The sequence below is a fragment of the Erythrolamprus reginae genome, chromosome 4 (assembly GCF_031021105.1).
Source record: "Erythrolamprus reginae isolate rEryReg1 chromosome 4, rEryReg1.hap1, whole genome shotgun sequence".
Classification (NCBI taxonomy): Eukaryota; Metazoa; Chordata; class Lepidosauria; order Squamata; family Dipsadidae; genus Erythrolamprus; species Erythrolamprus reginae.
Window position 1 is genome coordinate 111509588 of NC_091953.1, and position 21799 is coordinate 111531386.

Sequence of the window (21799 nt, forward strand, 5' to 3'; positions counted from 1 at the left end):
CCCACTTCCCGCCTCCCTCGCCCGCTAAGGCTAAACGGAAATGACGCTTCCCGCACTTCCCGCGAACGCCGGCTGACGTGTCTGCCGAAGCCGGAAGTAACGGCTGGGACTGTTGCGGGGTCGTTTTGCTTTTGGCTTCCCCTCCGTCTTGGGTCGCCATGGCCGTCGCGCGGCTATTGCTCTTTTGCGCATTCCAAGCGATTCTTCCGCCCTTCTCCTCACCTTTTTACCTGCCCGGCTTGGCTCCCGTTAACTTCTGCGAGAAGTCGGACAAGGAGTGCAAGGTCTGTTGGCTGAGGAGGAGGGTCCCTTGCGTGGGAAAGGGTCGGGACGGGGCTGAGCTGGCTGGAGGATCGGGACGGGCGAGCTCTCCTGCCCAACTTCTCTGCCTTTTGGGAGAGGCGATTGCTGGTGATCATGGAAGGGCTGGTGGGCTGCCTTCCTTGGCCAGGATCCTCAAGGGCAGAGATCTTCCAACTTAGCAACTTTAAGACGTGTGGACTTCAACTCCCAGAATTGTCCAGCCAGCATAACTGGCTGGAGAATTCTGGCGGTGGAAGTCCACAGGTCTTTAAAGTTGTCAAGTTTGGGGACCCCTGCTCAAGGGCTTTGTAGTCTGACTCATGGGGTTATTTTTTTGGGGGGGGATTCTTTATCCGCCAAGTGTGATTGGACACACAAGGAATTTGTCTTTGTTGCATGTGCTGTCAGTATACATAAAAGAAAAGATAGAATAGAATAGAATATTCTTTATTGGCCAGGTGTGATACACAAGGAATTTTTATTTGGTGCATATGCTCTCAGTGTACATAAAAGAAAAGATAGAATTGAATTGAATTCTTTATTGGCCAAGTGTGATTGAACACACAAGGAATTTGTCTTTGGTGCATATGCTCTCAGTGTAATTCTTTATTGGCCAGGTGTGATTGGACACACAAGGAATTTGTCTTTGGTGTATATGCTCTCAGGGCACATAAAAGAAAAGATATACTGCTCAAAAAATAAAGGTAATACTCAGATAACATATCCTAGATCCGAAGAAATGAAATATTCCCATTGAATACTTTGTTCTGTACAAAGTTGAATGTGCGCAACAGCATGTGAAATTGATTGACGCTTTATTTTCTTGGGCCGCAACACTAAAGTGTGATTTTTTTGGACATTTGCTGCTTCTGGTTTGGTTGGTTGATCTTCCTGACCTTGGCCACTTTTCTCAAGTGCCTAATGTTCTTTTAGAATTCAAACAGCTGAAGAGGAAGTTTTAAACAATTATTTTTTAAAGTTTTATGATCCAGTCTAAATTCATATTTTGCCAACATGAAGCTGAACATACAGAAGTAGCCATCCCACTGCCTTTCCAATTTGAATGGACCAATGGGTTTTAAAATAAATAAATAAATCTGGGTTTTGATTTTAGGGTGATGCTCAACTTATTGTGGCTCTCCCATTCTCTGATCTCATCTGTGACTGGCACTTGTCACTATCTTCAGAATTGATCCACCAATGAGGTTTTTTTTCTGAACCAATTTCATTGAGGTCCTGCTGCTTGAATCACCAAATGGCTCTATGACATTGAAGATTCATGGAAATTTGCTATTGACAATTAATAAACCTTAATTATGGCTTAGAATTAGGTGCAAACCCATCTAGCTATAGATATTTAATAAATGGTTAGTGGAGCCACGCTTAGCACATTCTGTAACCGCTATTTATTTAGTTAAATAATTTTTAAGTTCCTGCTGTAGCCTTCTAAATGAATGGAAAATTTATTTGCATGATTTGAGAAGAGGAAAAGCATCTTAATTAGTCCAGTTTTTATTTCTGTTCCTAGAGATGTACTGTATTTTATATATTTTATATATCACCATGATATGTGAATCCAGCCACTACTTTTCAAAGTATGATTTATGGCTTAGCTCTTGGTGAATCATGTGTTTGACTTCATGGCATGTGCAATAAATGAATTAAATTTCAATTAATTAAAGGTAACTTAAGTTAAATTACTTTAGGAAAGAAATATCATTCTCAAAGTGGCATTTTTCTCACCTTCCTCTGTGGCAATTGTACTATTTTGACAGTCCTAAATAAATAAATATAAATCTATCCATTAATTATCCTATCCAGAATGCAGCTAAACGAAATCACTTTTGTATACAGTGGATAATCAATATAATAAATAATTGTAAACATTGATTATGATTCCGTTTTTTGTGCCTTTATAAAAGATCGCTTAGAACTCTGGAAATAGATATCTGTCAGGTAACATCTGTCATTATAATCATATTCAAGGCCAGTATGCTAAGGAGTGGGAATAAGATACCTATTGAATTTGTGTTTTATCTTTTTGCATAGAGCTATTTGGAAGGCAACTATCAGATTGGGAAAATTAATGGATCTTTGATCTGATGGAAAATTTAAATTCTCACTTATGCCGCCAGGTTTAGGGTTATTAGATTCTACCCACTGACCGATTAATGTATAGTGGGTTTGTTGATTGACTGGATATGTGTGAATTTTAATTAGTTTTTTAGTTTTTAGATGTAAGTCTTAATTTTAATTAATTGGATTTTGATTTCAGATGTTGTAAGTCTCCTGGAGTCCTCAAAGAGGGGCAACATACAAATCCAATAAAGCTAAAGTAAATTAAACTGATTGGCAAAACTACAATCATACACCATATTAATTAATTATTTTTAATTATTTGTGTTTTCCATGTTTGGAAATTCATTTTATACTATCTATTCAACTAGTAATTTCAACTCAGTTACATTTATTTGTTTATTTGAATCCTGACTTTTATTATTTGTTTCAAACAACTCAAGGCAGTGAAGTTATCCACATACCTTCTTCCTCCTGTTTCTCTCACAACAACAAACCCTGCCTGCGAATTGGTTGGGGCTGTAAGATAATAACTTACCCAAGTCATCCAGCTGGCTAATTTAAACTTCTATTGATAAAATATTGTTCCCGTAATGCTATATGGCATTTAAACTAATACATTAAAAAGGTATTTTTCTCTGTTGCTTAAAGAATCAGTCCTATTACATTTCTTCCCATGGGCTACATCAGTGGTCCCCAAACTACGGCCCGGGGGCCGGATGCGGCCCGCTGAGGCATATTTATCCGGCCCGCAGCAGCCCACAAGATTTTATCAATAGATATAATAAGCTCCCGAATCTCCTGTCAACTCACCGCGGTCTGCTGCTGAGCGAGGAGGCGGTACAGAGGCAAGGGGCGGGGAGGATAGGAGCGAAATAGAGAGAGAGGGAGAGAGAGAGAGAGGGAGAGATACAAAGAGGGAGAGAGAAAGAGAATGAGTGAAAGAAAGAAAGAGAGAGAAAGAGAGAGAGGGACAGAGAAAGAAAGAGACAGAGAAAGAGGGAGAGATAGGGAGGAAGAGAGAAAGGGGGATAGATGGAAAGAGTGAGAGAGAGAGAGAAAAGAGAAAAATGAGAAAATGATGGAGAGAAAACAAGGGAGAGGAAAATGAAACAAATGAGAGAGAAGGAAGAAAAGAGAGAGGGAAGAGAGAAATGGAGAGGAGGGAGGGAGGGAAGGAAGGAAGGAGAAATGGAGGGAGTTTGTTGATTTAAGTTTAAATTTACTTGTTAATAAAGAAGTATAAATTACTTTATTACTTAATTATTTAATTACTTCTTTATTTTAAATATTGTATTTGTTCCCATTTTGTTTTTTACTTTAAATAAGATTTGTGCAGTGTGCATAGGGATTTGTTCATAGGTTTTTTTTATAGTCCGGCCCTCCAACAGTCAGAGAGACAGTGAACTGGCCCCCTGTGTAAAAAGTTTGGGGACCCCTGGGCTACATGAATTGAAAGTTGTAACCTTCTGTCCCAACTTCCTGATCTGTTTTAGGAGCTGTCAGCATCTACATATATCAGATGTAGGAAACATTGTTTTTCTAAAGAGAGCAAGAAACACCTATTACTAATTAGATCAATTACTAATTAGATCAATTTGCTGCTGGAAAATAGAATTCAATAAAAGCACATTTACTTTAGATTTTAGTTGTTCTAAATAAAGTATTATATTCAAATTATACTGCTCAAATAAATAAGGGGAACACTCAAATAACACATCCTAGATCTGAATGAATGAAATATTCTCATTGAATTCTTTGTTCTGTACAAAGTTGAATGTGCACAACAGCATGTGAAATTGATTGTCAATCAGTGTTGCTTCCTAAGTGGACAGTTTGATTTCACAGAAGTTTGATTTACTTGGATTTATATTGTGTTGTTTAAGTGTTCCCTTTATTTTTTTGAGCAGTGTACTTTAATTACATTGTCTATACTCTATAGCTAAGAAAATCAATGTGGCCTAATTTAATTATCTCTAATAATGTTTTCTTGCTGTTTGCAGTCTGTGATAGAACTATTTGTGAATAGACTGGATTCTGTGGAATCAGTCCTTCCTTACGAATATACTGTGTAAGTATATGAAATCTTATCCGAATTTGGTTTGTAACATTGAACTACTAGTTCTTTATGAATGCTTTACTAAGCTAAAAAAAAGGAATCAGCCACGGTGGAAAATTACTTTTGCCATTTGAATTAGCTGCTTGGTGCAATATTTGGCTTGCAAGTCCTATTCTAAGCATTTCTCCTTAGGACAGCATTGTATTCATTTGCTCAGTTGTAGAAATTAATTTTATAATTTATCTCTACTATTCTAAACAAACTTGGGACAACATTTTGTTCCATAGTATAGATGTGGCCATAATGTATATCTAATAAAGGTTACTGTATTTTAGAATCTCATAACTAAAAATGTTCACATTGCTAAACTAATTCATTTTAAAAATCAGTATTTATTAGTTTTCTGTACATCTTAATGCACAAATACAATTCTATTGGAAAATATAAAATATGCCCTTTTCCAAAGCATACATTTTAAACATTAAAGATGGAATAATTAATTATGAGATCTTACACAAGAATGCAGATCTGATAAGATATGACACATAATATTTCGGGTTATTTTTACTTTTAAAAAGCTTAAAACGTTTTTCCTTTTGTCTTAGTATTTTTTGATCAAAGGTTGTCATTTAGTATTATGTGAGATGCCATGGCGTTTGATAATGTTGCATTAGTTGACTAGTTGAACTCTTGTTTCTTTGAATGTTGCCATGTTTTGTTATATGACCACCAAAATAAAGTAGAAACTGACATTCCCTGACCGGTGTCATTCATGGACTGAAAGACATAAACAAATGGATGACAAATAATTCTATTGCTATATGCATAGGAGCTAGAAAGTTTACACTTCCTCCTTGCCCATAGGCAATACTGTAGTTTTAAATTCAGAAGTTTGGTGACATCAGTATATTTTCTCAAATTCCATTTTTTAGCTTTTGTTACCGTATAGTTTTAAATGATACGTTTTTAGCTTTACGATATCAGCTTTGGTGTTAAATGTTAAAATATTAATATACATGAATCATATATTCGTCTATAGCAGTGATTTTCAACCTTTTTTGAGCTGCGGCACATTTTTTACATTTACAAAACCCTGGGGCACATTGAGCAGGGGTGGGGGGCAGCTAAAAAAAGTTTGGACAAAAAAATTCTCTCTCTCTCTCTTCCTCCCCTTCACTCTTTGTCTCCCTTCCTCTTTCTCTCTCTCTCCATCCCTCTTTCTTTCTCTTCTTTCCTTCCTCTCTTTTTTGCTCTCTCTGCCTCCCTACCTCCCTCTATGTCTTTCTCTCTCCTTCCCTCTCTCTCTTTCTCTCTCTCTCTTTCTTTCTTTCTCTTGCTCTCTCTCTCTCTCTTTCTCTCTTTCTTTCTCTTGTTCTCTCTCTCTTGCTTTCTTTCTCTCTCTCTCTCTCTTGCTTTCTTTCTCTCTTTCTCTTGCTTTCTTTCTCTCTTGCTTTCTCTCTCTCTTGCTTTTTTTCTCTCTTGCTTTCTCTCTCTCTTGCTTTCTTTCTCTCTGAGCTTCGCGGCACACCTGACCATGTCTCGCGGCACACTTGTGTGCCACGGCACACTGGTTGAAAAACACTGGTCTATAGGATGTCATCTAAGATGATACTTTCTGTTTTATGTTATATCTTTTTTGCTTGACTGTCTCTGTTTTACTTGGCTTGTTGACTAAAATGAAAGATTAATTTTCTGACCAATTCTTGTTAGTGAGATATATTAAAATAATATAATAAAACATATCCAAAATACGATTGAAAGTGTTAATTTCTGAAAATTTATAAGCTATTTAAAATTATTTTACGAAAATTACTGGACCTTTGGTACAAAGTGATTATAGAGGTCTGTTCAAATAAATAATTTTAATCCCCACTGAGATGTTAGAATTTTATAAATCTGCTTTGTTCCATAGATTCGATTTTTGCCAAGCAGAAGGAGGAAAACGACCTTCTGAAAACCTTGGTCAAGTATTATTTGGTGAAAGGATTGAACCTTCTCCCTACAAGGTATAATCCTCATTTGGACAACTGAACAAATGTAAAATTGCAAAACAGAAAGCATGAAGCTCAGCAAGATGAAAACTTGAGATGAATTGATTGATTGATTTTATTTTTATTTATTTATTACTTGCTTCTGCTAGGATCAATGAAAACATTCTAATTTGGTTGATTATATAGTCTCATTTTCCATTTCTCACAGTGCAATTCCTTGCATAATGCAATATTGCATTAAAATTAAAATGGCATACAGCTTCTCATATCCTACTAGCTTGACATCCTGGCAAATGGTAGACAGACAATCTGAAAGCATTTAGCCAGACTTGCTGATAGATTCATCCATTTTGACTCATGGCGAGAACTACGCGTGGGTCACATGATGAAATTCTGGGTTCTTAAAGACTTGTTTCAGCATCTCCTCTAAGATTGAAGTTGCCTAGTCTAGGCAAGTTGGCAGTTGAAAACTTCACCATTTGTAGGTGAAACAGCTACATAATATAAGCGATGCATTATATTTGTTATATCCCTTTGATCTATCAATATTGTTGAAGTGAAGATCAAATATCTGTATGTTTTCATTGGAGATACAGTATACAGTGACACCTCATCTTACGAACCCCTCGTCATACGAACTTTTTGAGATAAGAACCTGGGGTATAAGATTTTTTTGCCTCTTCTTCCGAACTATTTTCACCTTACGAACCCGCCGCCGCCGCTGGGATACCCCGCCTCTGGACTTCCGTTGCCAGTCGAAGCGCCCGTTTTTGCGCTGGTGGGATTCCCCTGCTGAGATTCTCCTGCAGCATCGCTAAAACGCAAAAGTCCGGAGGTGGGGTTTCCCATGGAGGGGAGCCTCAGGGGAATCCCACCAGTGCGAAAACGGGCACTTCGGCTGGCAAAAGGGGTGAATTTTGGGCTTGCACGCATTAATCGCTTTTCCATTGATTCCTATGGGAAACATTGTTTCGTCTTACAGACTTTTCACCTTATGAACCTCGTCCTGAAACCAATTAAGTTTGTAAGACAAGGTATCACTGTATCTCTTTTCAATGTCCCAATTCATGTTTTATGGCTGTAAGCTACTCAACTGTTGAGATAATAGTTTGTGCTGTGTTTTGCCATAAACTCTGTTGAATTTTCCCTCCGTACATTTCTCTCTCTGATTTTTTTTTATTATCTTTGGACTTTGTTCCAGCTCTCCTAAAGCAGGTACCTGGGTTGGTTACTTGTGAAGCTATCATTTTTCTCTTCCCCAAGAAATGAGGAAAGATCTAATAGTTATTGTTTTGCTAGATCTGTTTGATGGTCTCATTCTAGTGCTTCAAATTTATTAGAGGGTAGGGGTGGATTGGATTTATTTTACTTACAGTTCTCTTTCCTGCAAAGTGCTCCTCAATTCTTGGCTGTTTTGCAGACTTCAAAGGAGGGAGATGTCCCGGGCTAACACCACTGCATTTTTTTTCTTTTCCCCAAAGCGATCAATTCTAGGCAAAATCTGTTATCTTCACTATTGTCTCATCCAAAGAAGTTAGTTAAGTAAAAAAACAAGTCCAGTAAAAGTACTAAAAACTACGGTAATTATATAATTAAACTGAGCAGAGCTGCTGTAAATGTGTGTGGCAGTTTAGGTTTCTTCCCCAGTGGGGTTATATTTTTTCACACGACTATAGCTATGCTGCTGAATCCATTTCCATCAGTCGTCACTTGTCTTATTAGATTATTGTATGCCTTTGGTCAGCCCTGGTACTGTTTATTACAGGGGTTCCCAAACTTGGCAACTTTAAGACTTGTGGACTTCAACTCCCAGAATAGCTGGCTGGAGAATTCTGGGAGTTGACATCTATAAGTCTTAAAGTTGTCAAGTTTGAAGATCCCTGGTTTATTGCCTGACTCTGTTCTGTCGGGCTCTCTGGTAGAATCCTCCCAAAAATTCACAGGTACAAAGTTCAGACACACACACGTTTTAAAATTCAAAACAATGTTCTTTATAATGAAAATTCACTTAAACCAAGCCCTCTTTTGGTATGGCAAAGCACTCGTCACCAAATAGACTGGTAATTGGTACCAGTCCCTTATCAGTTCTGTGATACTTAGCTTGCAGCTATGAGGCAATTCACAGTCCTTCTTCTTTCACAAAGTGAAACACACTTTGCTCTGGTTTTAGTTTCAAAGCGGGGGAAAATCAGCACACAAAAAGTCAAAGTCAGTAAAGCAGTCACAAAACACAACGATCAGATAATCCTCCACAATGGCCAAACCCACAGGCTGCTATTTATAGCAGCCTCACTAATTACCACAGCCCCACCCAACCACAGATGGCCTCATTTTCTTTGATAATAATCTCTCAGTTGTTGTTGCCTATGCATCGCTCTCCGCATGCGTGGCTGTATCATTAACTCTTGTTCTGAATCCAAGGAGGAGCTAGATAATTGATCTTCTTCTGAGCTGTCTGCCACACTCTCCTCCCTGTCACTCTTGTCTTCTTGGTCAGAGGAGACTTCATCATCAGATTCCACCAGGGGCAAAACAGGCCTGCAGCATGTGGATGTCTTCCCCACATCCACAGTCCTTGGGGCAGGAGCAGGGCCAGAGCTATCCACTACAGACTCAGTCTGTTTTTGTTTTTTTATACATATAATTTATCTGGGCGGACTCTGTTTTCTGTGATTATAGCCAGAAGGCGTCATGCAGCACAAGCGGATCCGAGGAAAGGGGGTTTTAGGCAATAAAGCGGAAAAGGCCCAAGTTTTAAAATGGCTGAGTTTCTTTAAAAAAATAACACATTTCCATCTTAATAAAGTTGTTTGGCTGCATAGCGCTAATTTATTAATTTAGGAATGCTAGGAGGTTAATGGTAGTTTGTATTCTTGAGGCAACAGCTACCTCAAATTTTATCACATTGAATCTGTTTATGTTAGAATGTGGTTTTTTTTCACTGTGCAATTTTAGACCACAATTGCCACATAAATCATCACCAAAGTTTGAGTGTACTCTGAAAAAAAACTCATGATCTACTCTTAACATATAATAATAATAATAATAATAATAATAATAATAATAATAATAATAATAAATAATTATAATATTATTATTATATATAATAATTATTAATAATAATAATAACAACAAAAACAACAACAACAGAGTTGGAAGGGACCTTGGAGGTCTTCTAGTCCAACCCCCTGCTTAGGCAGGAAATCCTACGTTACTTCAGACAGATGGTTATCTAACGTCAACTAAGCAATGTCGGTTGGCGGGCCCCAGGGGAAGAGCCTTCTCTGTGGCGGCACCGGCCCTCTGGAACCAACTCCCCCCGGAGATTAGAACTGCCCCTACTCTTCCTGCCTTCCGTAAACTTCTTAAAACCCACCTTTGCCGTCAGGCATGGGGGAATTGAAACATCCCCCCCCCCCCTGGGCACGTTGAATTTATATATGGTAGGCTTGTGTGTGAGTCTGTTAGTTTGTGGGGTTTTTTAAATCTTTAAAATTTTAAATTGTTGATTACTTATGATTTGTCTTTTTACATGTTGTGAGCCGCCCCGAGTCTTCGGAGAGGGGCGGCATACAAATCCAAGTAATAAAATAAAAATAAATAAATAAAATAAAAAATCATCTTAAAAACTTCCAGTGTTGAAGCATTCACAACTTCTGGAGGCAAGCTGTTCCACTGATTAATTGTTCTAACTGTCAGGAGATTTCTCCTTAGTTCTAAGTTACTTCTCTTCTTGTTCAGTTTCCACCCATTGCTTCTTGTTCTACCTTCAGGTGCTTTGGAGAATAGGTTGACTCCTTTGTGGCAACCCCTGAGATATTGGAACACTGCTATCATGTCTCCCTGGTCTTTCTTTTCATTAACCTTCATTTGCAGAAGCTTACGTTAAAATATAATGTTTATTTTCATTAAGGTATAATGCTTCTTTTTGCAAAACTTTCTCACTAAAATGGTACTGACAGATGTGGCAGATGTATTATTGTGTTAAGGCTGGCCATATAATATTCAGGTGATCAACTAGGCCTTTATTTTGCAGACTCTATATTACTGAGTACAGTGTTCCCTCGATTTTCGCGGGTTCGAACTTCGCAAATAGCCTACACCACGGTTTTTCAAAAAGTATTAATTAAAAAATACTTCGTGGTTTTTTTCCTATACCACGGTTTTTCCCATGCAATGACGTCATATGTCATCACCAAACTAATAATTTTTGCAAATAAATAACAAAAAAATAATTATTGTTAATAAATATGTTTATAAATATCAGGATCACTAAGTGTCTTATTCAATGGTGAGTACCAGTAATAATGGTGAGTAAATGGTTGTTAAGGGAATGGGAAATGGTAATTTAGGGGTTTAAAGTGTTATGGGAAGGCTTGTGATGCTGTTCATAGCCAAAAATGGTGTATTTACTTCCGCATCTACTTCGCGGAAATTCGACTTTCGCGGGTGGTCTCAGAATGCAGCCCCCGCGAAAATCGAGGGAACACTGTACATTTTTTCCTAATCTGATGCTTTCTTGATATGGTGAATTACAATTTAAGTAGCCCTTCTGATAGGAATCATAATGCAATGTATTTGGAAGGTTGTGCTAGAATTGCTGTTTACATCGATTCTGATATTTACATTCTGTTTTTAACATCAATTTTATTATCTGATTTCTGCTTTGTTCTTGATGGGACAACAGATTTCATTAAATGTCAACTGATACCGTGTTTCCACGAAAATAAGACAGCCTCTTATATTAATTTTTGCTCACAAAGATGTGCTACGTCTTATTTTCAGGGGATGTCTTATTTTTTTTCAATGAATTGTATCCTGTATCCTGCTGCAGCAAAAACGCATGCAAACATGCAGCTGCATGTTGGAGGGGTGTTGGTTGTGTTTTAAATCTGATTGATGCAGTGTTTTGGGATGCAATTTATGGACAGCAGTGTTATATATGTTCCATTCGGGAATGCTGCGAAACGAAACGTTTCCTATCTCTTACTTTTGGGGGATGCCTTATATTAGGCAATTCTACGAAATCTCTCCTATGTCTTACTTTTGGGGGTGACTTATTTTCGGGGAAACAGGGTATTTGGTGCTTATTGGGGCCCTTCCAAAATAGAGATGCCTATGTATGAAAATGCTCCTCGGGTTTCATTATTGTCATGTGTTTATAATTCTATCCCCCTGTTTTTGGAGGAATGTACCCTATAGAAAAGTATAACTTAGCTGTAAAACTGTAAGCCGAATCTTCCAAATTGGAAATATTTTTCCGTATAGATTCAAGAAAGATTCATATTCTTATTTAAGAGAAACAAATGGACATAGAATATAGACTACAGCCTTATTTGTCTTAAACTAACAATTGCATTAAAAATATGACTTTATACAGAAGAGGTAATACTGCTTTTAGCGTGTAATCGCTTGATTACATTTGTATAAAGTTTCTGTCTTAACTTTGCTATTGATTTTAAGATGGAATTCTTGATAACCTGAATATTTTTCATTTTTCACAGTTTACCTTTAACCAAAAAGAGACTTGCAAACATGTTTGTACAAAAGAATATGATCTTAATAAACCTGAACAAAAGCAAAAATTACAGTTTCTGAAAAAAAGTATGCTGTTAAACTATCAGCATCATTGGTGAGTTTACAGTTTTAATGTATGTGGTTTATCAGAAATTTTATCAGAAATGAAATTATTTTATTGTAAATAGTAGTTAAAATAGAAGCAATGGCTTTTTGATTGACACACAGCTGTCAATCAGTTGTGACTAAAGGAAAAGACCACTATATAAACAACTCTTATGGCACGCTAAAGAATATTTTTTTATAATGTAAATGTATCAGAAATTCATGTATATTTTTTTTGTTAAATAGCCAGAAGATTCTTCATTGTTTTTTGGCTTCAAAATTCTATTTGCTTAATCCCCTGAGTTATTTAAAATATGCAATTTGATATATTCACAATAAAAATACAATATAAATAAAACTTATATTATTTGTTCATCTCAAACTGCAAATTGTTCAGTTTGAGAGCCCCCTTACCCACCTCGGTGTTTCCTAGTTAGGAATGTTTTCTATAGATATTGGTGTGTAGTCCAGTTTGTAATATTTTTCAATGTGAATTTTTTGCCTTAGATCTTTAAATATTTAAATATTGATAAAGGTAAAGATTCCCTTACACATATGTGTTAATCATTCCTGACTCTAGGGAACAGTGCTCATCTCCATTTTGAAGCTGAAGAGCAGCGCTATCCGAACAGTTCTCCAAGGTCATGCAGCCGGCATGACTAAATGCCAAAGGCGCATGGAACGCTGTTATCTTCCTATCAAAGTGGTCCCTATTTTTCTACTTGCATTTTTACATGCTTTCAAACTGCTAGGTTGGCAGAAGCTGGGACAAGTAACATGAGCTTACTCCGTCACACATCGCTAGGGATTCAAACCGCTAAACTGCCAACCTTTCTGATTTACAAGCTCAGTGTCTTAGCCACTGAGCCACCCAATCCCTGTTAATTTTTTTTAAAATTTCTTTTTATTGTTTTCATAAGTACATATATCACATTTTGTTTGTTCAGTTTACAGATCTTGTCCAACTTTTTTACCTGTTACAATCGTTCTTAATTATGTTAGGTCTTATAAGTAATAGTATGCAATAAAGTACAGAATAAAACCATACAAAAGGTATTTGTTATTTACGATTTGTACTGCAGTTTTGTATGATATTATACAAGAAATTTCTTCTGAATCCATTCGTGCCAATTACACCACATATTTTAAAATTCATTAATTCTATTTCCCTTAAGTAAGTTTGTCATCTCGTCCATTTCTGCACATGAGTATATCTTGTCTATTATTAAGTTTGTATTAGGAGTCTGTTCATTTCTCCATGTTTGCGCTATCGCAATTCTAGTAGCTGTGTTTATATGTGTCAATAAGAAAAGTGTTTGCTTAGAGTATGATCTTTTCCAAATTCCAAGAAGCATGCCCTCAGGTGAATATTCTATTTCTTTCTTTGTAATTTCCTTGAGCCAATTGTGAATGGTTTCCCAGATTTTTTGAATTTTAGAACAGGACCACCACATATGGAAAAAAGTGCCTTTTTCTTTTTTACACTTCGAGCATATGTTTGTAGTGCTGGGTAAATCTTGGCTAATCTTGCCGGCGGTAAATACCATCTGTATAGGAGCTTATAATAATTTTCTTTATATGCTGAGGATAAAGAAATTTTAGTTATTACATTCCATGTTTTTTCCCATTCTGCTATATGAATTTCTCTTTGTATATTTTTCTCCCAGGCTATCATAGGGTTTTTAATCACCTCTTTTCCTTTGTCTTGTTCTAATAGAATCTGATATAATTTGGTTATCTGTTTATCCTCACATCCTGTTAAAATCTTGTCCATGGTTTGAGTAGAAATTGCTATGCCTGGTGTTTGTTTGTCCTTATTGTATCTAGATTTTATTTGTGTATATGTCCACCAGTCAATTTTATAATTTTGTGACTCCAATTCTTGTTTAGTTTTTAGGTCTCCGTTTGGGTGTAAGATATCTTTGTAACTAATAGTTTTAGTTGGATCTATCGGATTTGGATAGGCCATAGGCTAATTTTTTTTAAATACAAATGGGTTTTATTACAGGGTTTAGTTTTAGACATTACATTGGACTTTTTGTATTTATTATATTATATTATATTATTTTGTAATCCGCCCTGAGTCCTTCGGGAGTGGGCAGCATAGAAGTCAAATAAATAAATAAATAGGTAGGTAGGTAGGTAGGTAGGTAGGTAGGTAGATAGATAGATAGATAGATAGATAGATAGATAGATAGATAGATAGATAGTGTTCTGTCTGGGTCACTCCAGAAGCCAATACCAACCCAAAAAGAGAAGCCAGACACACTGGTAAAAGGCAAAGGCAGTTTATATAATTCAAGGAAAACACAGGTAACAGAAAATGTCCTTACAAACAGGAAAAACGCTGGAACTTCAAATATATACACGAAGGGAATAGTCCATGAAGCAATACCAGATTCTTGCTGCCAAGACGAAGCTGTAGATAGCCAACAGACGCCTCCCACAAGTCTTCCAGACTGCTAGGGCACAAGCCAAGATCAGAGACGTTGAGAATCAAAACAGGTCACCGCAACTCCAATTGATAACACTCCACATGGCTTCAAGGCCTTGCCTGCCTTTTAAACCCTGCTGATGAGGACCACACCCGAACCCAGCTGTTTCTAATTCAATGGTGATAATATTTCTTTAACTGCTCCTTTCGTTGCTCTGAACGTCTCTGTCTCATGTCAATGACAGCTTGTGCGTCATCACCTAATGACTCCAAGCTACTGGCTGGGGAGAGCCCCCCCCCCAGGGCTCTCATGCTATTCTCCTTCATCCCATTCCTGACTCTCCTCTCCCCCGTCCGACTGTTCAGCCCCCTCCTCTGCGCTGTCATCCTCCTCCGGGCATGGAGCCAGCAGAGACACAGCTGGTCCCTGAGCAGCCTCAGGCTGAATCACAACAGATAGGTAGGTAGGTAGGTAGGTAGATATTGATATTGATATTTAACTATTTATTGTTTAGCTTTAATGTTATTTCCTGAAGCATTTCCTGAAGTATTTTTTTATTTTTTTTTAGGATTGTGGATAACATGCCAGTAACATGGTGTTATGAGGTTGAGGACAATCAGAAATTTTGCAATCCTGGATTTCCCATTGGTTGCTATGTTACGAAAGATGGACATCCCAGGGGTGCCTGTGTTATAAGTGTAAGTTCCTTGAAAGTTTTATCTTGAGCCCCGCCAATCTGTCTACATTTTGACACAAAGAACTGTGACTAAGTTGCTTATTTTTGTCGCTAACAGAGTGAAGGCTTCATCAGAGTCTTTATTAACATGTTACTGTTTGATTTAAACAGTTGACATTAAACTTAGCAATGGAAACATCTTTTAAACATATAAGTCATATAGGTTTTCATTTCATGAGTTTGGTTTTTGTTATGTAAGAAGGCATCTTGTGTGCTTTGATTTAATTTGAGTCCTTAAAGATGAGTAGAGCAAGATGAGGAAGGTCCTGAAAGGACAGTTCCCATCACAGCAAGTCAGTCAGCTTAGAATTATATCAATCAGTCTGATACTTATCTATGGCCTACTAAGACTGCACAGTATAACTAAAAATTGTTGAATTATTTTTTGTATTTTACACTTATCCACAGTAAATTTATAAGTAAAATGATTCAGAGAATTTGGGTTTGCAGAGAAAGAAAACTTGCTTTTAAAACATGAGATATAATTCATTTTTACAATTTATTTTGACTTACTTTCAAACACTTAATTTTGTTTAGCGCCATAATTATTTCCTTGTTCTACAAAAAAACAAGACTTTTAAATATTCCTAGCAATGGGGGAGGAGCCTGGGGAGGGTGAAACGTGAGCCTACTGGGCCCACCCGAAGTTGGGAAACAGGCCGTTTCTGGCCTCCAGGAGGCGGGAGAAACTGTTTTTGCCTTCCCCAGGCATTGAATTATGGGTGTGGGCACTTGTGCCTGCGCGATAGCGCACGCACATGCTCTTTCGGCACCCGAGGAAAAAAGTTTGCCATCACTGCTCTAGGCTTTCTTATTGACATACATATTTTATGTTCTAATTTATTTTATCTATAAAAATCAGCACTGAAAACAGTACTTGAACAGTTTATGAGCTGAAACTGAACTAGAAGGTTCAGTTGTTGTGAGCCGCCCCGAGTCTTTGGAGAGGGGCGGCATACAAATCTAATAAATAATAATAATAATAATAATAATAATATTATTATTATTATTATTATTATTATTATTATTATTATTATTATTAGAAAGCACAAGACTGTTGGGGGAAATATGCTAACTCTGTAAACCACTTAGGGCTGTAAAGCACTGCGAACTGGTATATAAGTCTAAGTGCTATTGCTATTACTTGACTTTATTCAATTATAATAGTAAACTATACAGTTAGTTCATATATCAAACACACGCTTAATACCGATAATAATTTTATGCCCTTGTGGTTCCATTAACTGATGGTTGTGAGCCGCTCCGAGTCTCCAGAGAGGGGCGGCATACAAATCTAATTAATAATAATAATAATAATAATAATAATAATAATAATAATAATAATAATACTGGCGGCACAAGAACAGGCCATTAGAACAAATGCTGTCAAAGCCAGAATTGAAAAATCAACAGACAATCCAAAGTGCAGACTCTGTAAAGAAACAGATGAAACAATCAATCACATATTCAGCTGCTGCAAAAAGATCGCACAGACTGACTACAAGCATAGACATGATGCTGTGGCACAGATGATCCACTGGAACTTGTGCCGGAACTACCATTTACCAGTGGCAAAGAACTGGTGGGATCATATAAGCTTGAAAAAGTGGTCGAAAATGAGCAAGCAAAACTACTGTGGGACTTCCGACTTCAAACTGACCGAATTCTGAAGCATAACACACCAGACATTGTGATCGTGGAGGAAAAGAAAGTATGGATCATCGACATCGCAATCCCAGGAGACAGCAGAATTGAGGAGAAGCAGCTAGAGAAATTAGTGAAATACGAAGATCTAAAAATTGAGCCGCAACGACTCTGGCATAAGTCAGTGATAGTGGTCCCAGTGGTACTTGGCACACTGGGTGCAGTACCAAAGGATCTCAGCGGACATTTGAAAACCATCGGAATTGACAAAATCTCCATCTGTCAATTGCAAAAGGCCACTTTACTGGGATCGGCAAACATAATTCGCCGCTACATCACGCAGTCCTAGGTGCTTGGGAAGCGCCCGACTGGTGATGAAATACGAAATCCAGCATAGTGATCTCGTTTCCTATGTTGTACTGAAATAATAATAATAATAATAATAATAATAATAATAATAATAATAATAATAATAGCTAACAAATCATCTGCAGCCTGGATATCAGACTTATTAACATGATTTATGGAGATGGGATTAAAGTGAACCAAACCAGAATCCTGCCTCTCTATTAACAAGGGAGGAAAAATGTGAGTGGGCTTGTCCATAGCACTTACAGCTTAGTGTTAAGAGTTGTGGTAAGCATTGGGTTTGTGTTTTCCCTTCCTCTGAAGGTAGAGAGTTCCTCAGTTTTCCTTTCCGTTGAGCAGTCCTCAGGAATGGTCCATTAAATTATTATAAAAATGCTAAAACTACTTAGGAGTGATTCTTAGCAAGAAATCCAAACATCTGAATCAGGCCCAGACTGATTTGGTAGTAGTTCTTTGGTTTGTCATCTTAAGAAAACTTCAAATCTTGCTTTTGGTGATGGTTTCACTGGAAACAGATGTGAAGCCCATTACGGTGGTGTTTGCATGTAGGACCCCATAATCAGGAACAGGCCTAGTTTCTTCAATTTAAAAATAACATTCATGTTCTAATTTACTTTCCCCCCCCTTTAGTCAGAATTCCATGATGCAGATACTTTCTATATATTCAACCATGTGGATATTAAAATAGTGTATCATGTTGTGGAAAATGAAGCACCAAGGGCGAGACTCGTAGCTGCTAAACTTGAGCCAAAAAGGTAAATATTGAGTTTTATGTAAAAGAACGCAAGATTATGTGGGGTGCATAGTGTAAATGAGATTTTTGATAATTAAAATAAATTAAGGAAACTTAATGTGCCATCTACAGGGATCTTGTTATAGCTTGGCCAGATAACTGAAGCCAAAGGAAAAAAAGTGTGCATAAACAAAAAATCTTGCTTGCATTTATATCACAAGTTTGTCAGAGACTTTGAGTTGACTTAATGGGTCTCCTTCCATTAATTTGACCACAGTTCTATGAGGTACAGATATGATTGTGAGTAATTGGTCCAAAATCTCTTGGGGAATCCTTCCTTTCTTTCTTTCTTTCTTTCTTTCTTTCTTTCTTTCTTTCTTTCTTTCTTTCTTTCTTTCTTTCTTTCTTTCTTTCTTTCTTTCTTTCTTCCTTCCTTTCTTCCTTCCTTCCTTCCTTCCTTCCTTCCTTCCTTCCTTCCTTCCTTTCTTTCTGATTTGGCACCCCCTGACTCCAGAGTGGCTCTGGGCAGCCCCCAGTAAAATTAACAGAATAAACAACAATACAATAAAAACCTCTTTAGTTACATGAGGGCTTGAGACTCCACCATTCAAACCAACATCTTGATTACTCTGTTACAGTAGAAATAAAATATTGTATACAGGGTGCATTCCAAAAGTAATGCAATTATTATTTTTTAAGTAATTTATTGAACAGATTTGCACAAACACTTAAAATTCTTCAAAGTATTGTCCTTGGGCCTCTGCATGTTTTTTCCAGCGACTCTGCAATTACCGGTATGCGCCCTGGAAGGCATCTTCGGGGACCTCTAGCAAGGTCTTCATCACGGCTGATTGGATCTCTTCTATGGATGAAAAACGGGTTCCTTTCAGGGCTGGGAACAAAAAGAAGTCTGCTGGGGCGACGTCAGGACTATAGGGGGGGTGGGGCAGCGTTGCCACCTTGTGTTTGGCCAGGAACTCGCGGACTCATAGCGCGTTGTGACAAGGCACGTTTTTCGTCCATAGAAGATATCCAATCAGCCGTGACAAAGACCTTGTGAGAGGTCCCCGAAGATGCCTTCCAGGTCGCATACCAGTCATGGCCGAGTCACTGGAAAAAATGTGTAGAGGCCCAAGGACAGTAGTTTTAAGAATTTTAAGTGTTTTGCAAATCGGTTCAATAAATTACTTTTTAAAAAGATAATTGCATTACTTTTGGAACGCACTCTGTATATTGGTGAACTCTGTGACTGCATCTTTATTCTGCTAAATCCTTAAATATTGTATGATGCCTTTTAAATAAATGTTCTTAGGAGCTAGTAGCCACAATGGATTGAATAGAATCTTGCATTGTAACAGTCATTCTGTTTGAATGATGATACTTTTGACTGTGTAGTGTATCCATTCTTTTTTATTTTTATTTAACATTTCAGCCTTGTTTGAAGTTTCATTTTTCCCTTTGCAAATGTATATAAACCCATGGCCAAGACATCTCATCTGGGTCTCTTACTTTCTATGTAGTCATGGTCTCTCCTACCTTTCTTTTGTTGATATAATTAAATTTGCCTCTTCATAAATTGGGTTTCTAATATTATGACTACAAAATATTCTACTTTGAACTTTGATGTTAAAACAGGGTTAAGATTGAACATGCACATTGTGATTACACCTATAATTTCCTTTCCCCCCCCTTAGTTTCAGGCACACAACTATTGACAAACCAGACTGCTCAGGACTGCCTATGGATTTAAGGAACAATATTAATGATGGAACTGTCAAAATTGCTTATACATATTCAATTAGTTTTGAGGTTGGTATAAATACATCTTTCCTCTTGTGGCAGGGAAAGAAGATTATGAGTACGTGGTCACAACATATTTAAGTGAAATAAGATGTTAACTCTGATTAAATTGTTTATTCATCCAAGGCATCAAACAGCATGGCAAACTAATCAGCTGTGATTTGATGGTTATACTCTATAGGGGGTGCTGTATTGTTGGAAATTTTCAATAAGAGATTGGACAATCATTTGTCTGGGATGACATAAGGTCTTCTGCCTTAGGCAAGGGGTTGGACTAGAATACCTCCAAGGTCCCTTGCAGCCCTATAAGTCTACATCTATTTAGTCAGCAAGCTAAATAATAATATCAATAGAATAGAGTTGAACCTTCCCATGTCATATTTGGGACTTCTTTTCACTTTTCCTAAGTGGGATTGGAACAGTGTCAGATACTGAAATTTATTTATTCAATGTTTATGCCGCCCTTCTCCATGGCTCTTTTGCAAAGCTGACAGCCGGGCAGTGGGACTTCTCAGCATCCTCCTGAACCCGAACGCCGAACCTGAACTTTTGCCGAACTTCCAGGTCCGGCGTTTGGGAGGCTGCCGAGAAGCCCCACCGCCCGGCTGTCACCTTTTGAAACAGCTGGGGGGCTTCTTGGCATTCTCCTGAACGCTGAATCTGGAAGTTCGGCAAAAATGATTGTAAGTCGAGGACCACCTGTAGTTGATTTGTGTGGTCACCAAACTCACAAATTATGACTCTGGGTGCTAAGATTAGACTAAAATCAAAATCAACCAGCAATGTAACATCAATAGAGAAAAAATACGAGGCACAAACTTTTTAGCTGTTGTAAGCAAGCTCATCTAGTGTGACTCATTAGCTGGAGGAAAAGCCAGATCTTCCAGACTATATAAAAGGCCAGCAGGATTAGAACAATCAACATCATAGCCACTCCGAGTCTTTGGAGAAGGGCGGCATACAAATCTAATTAATAATGATGATGATGATGATGGGATATTCCTCACTGTCACACTTCCTGGGATTCTCCAAGTAAATGGTCTGATACAAGGGGCCCAGAGCACATCTATCAGATCAAAGCTCATGGGATGGGCTGAAATAGTAGTCGATACATATTCCACGAGGGGTTTTATATGTGGTACAGTTGCAACTTGAACCTTTCTAGAGGGAAGGCAGCTCACAAAGTACTGGCGTGCCTATAGATTGTTCTGAGTTCGGGTTTTGCCCCGTGTAATATTTTGCATGTCTATGCGACGTTTCGGTGAAATCACATTCACCATCATCAGGCTGAAGTTGTAAGCTTTGTGCTGCTGTAAAAATAGTTAGTTTGCAACTGCCATTTGTTCCTTATAAATAGTGGTGGGGGTGGAGATTTGGTTTGAATGTAGAAAATAATCATGGAAGCCATAGAGATAGAAAAACACCCCCTCTGTATGAATAAACGTGATGACACGTCCCGCCTACCAGAAATTTGGAAACCAGCCCTAAACAAAAAACATATCATAATCATCACCATGTCAATCCTTCAACTAAATGTGATTCCACCAACCAATCAAATCATTAAAACATAGCCACCCAATCTATTTGCTACATTCAAACCAAATCTCCACCCCCACCACTATTTATAAGGAACAAATGGCAGTTGCAAACATTCTATATTTACAGCAGCACAAAGCTTACAACTTCAGCCTGATGATGGTGAATGTGATTTCACCGAAACGTCGCATAGACACGCAAAATATTACACGGGGCAAAACCTGAACTCAGAACAATCTACACACATAGATAGATAGATAGATAGATAGATAGATAGATAGATAGATAGATATAGATATAGATATAGATATAGATATAGATATAGATATAGATATCCCACTCGTCATCTTCAGGCTGGTGCTTCTGTCCTTGTTATAGGGCGAACAAGGTTATACACACACACACACATACGCACACACACAGCAAAAGCTGCAAGTTCAAGTCCCAGTGAGGGTATGGCTAGCTGATGAGGCCAGAACAAGGCCGAAATAGATC

The 21799-nt window shown here is 37.6% G+C and overlaps 1 protein-coding gene across 1 annotated transcript in view; it reads left to right on the forward strand.

The window, feature by feature from the left end:
* Positions 1–55: 55 nt before the first annotated feature.
* The window catches only part of TM9SF2 (transmembrane 9 superfamily member 2), a 59647-nt gene continuing 37903 nt past the window's right edge, over positions 56–21799 (forward strand). Inside the window, exons 1-7 of the mRNA XM_070751221.1 lie at positions 56–284; positions 4383–4450; positions 6351–6444; positions 11934–12061; positions 15055–15184; positions 17866–17990; positions 19663–19777. Of these exons, the coding sequence (XP_070607322.1) occupies positions 159–284; positions 4383–4450; positions 6351–6444; positions 11934–12061; positions 15055–15184; positions 17866–17990; positions 19663–19777 (786 nt within the window). The 5' untranslated portion in view covers positions 56–158. The remainder of the gene's footprint in view (positions 285–4382; positions 4451–6350; positions 6445–11933; positions 12062–15054; positions 15185–17865; positions 17991–19662; positions 19778–21799) is intronic.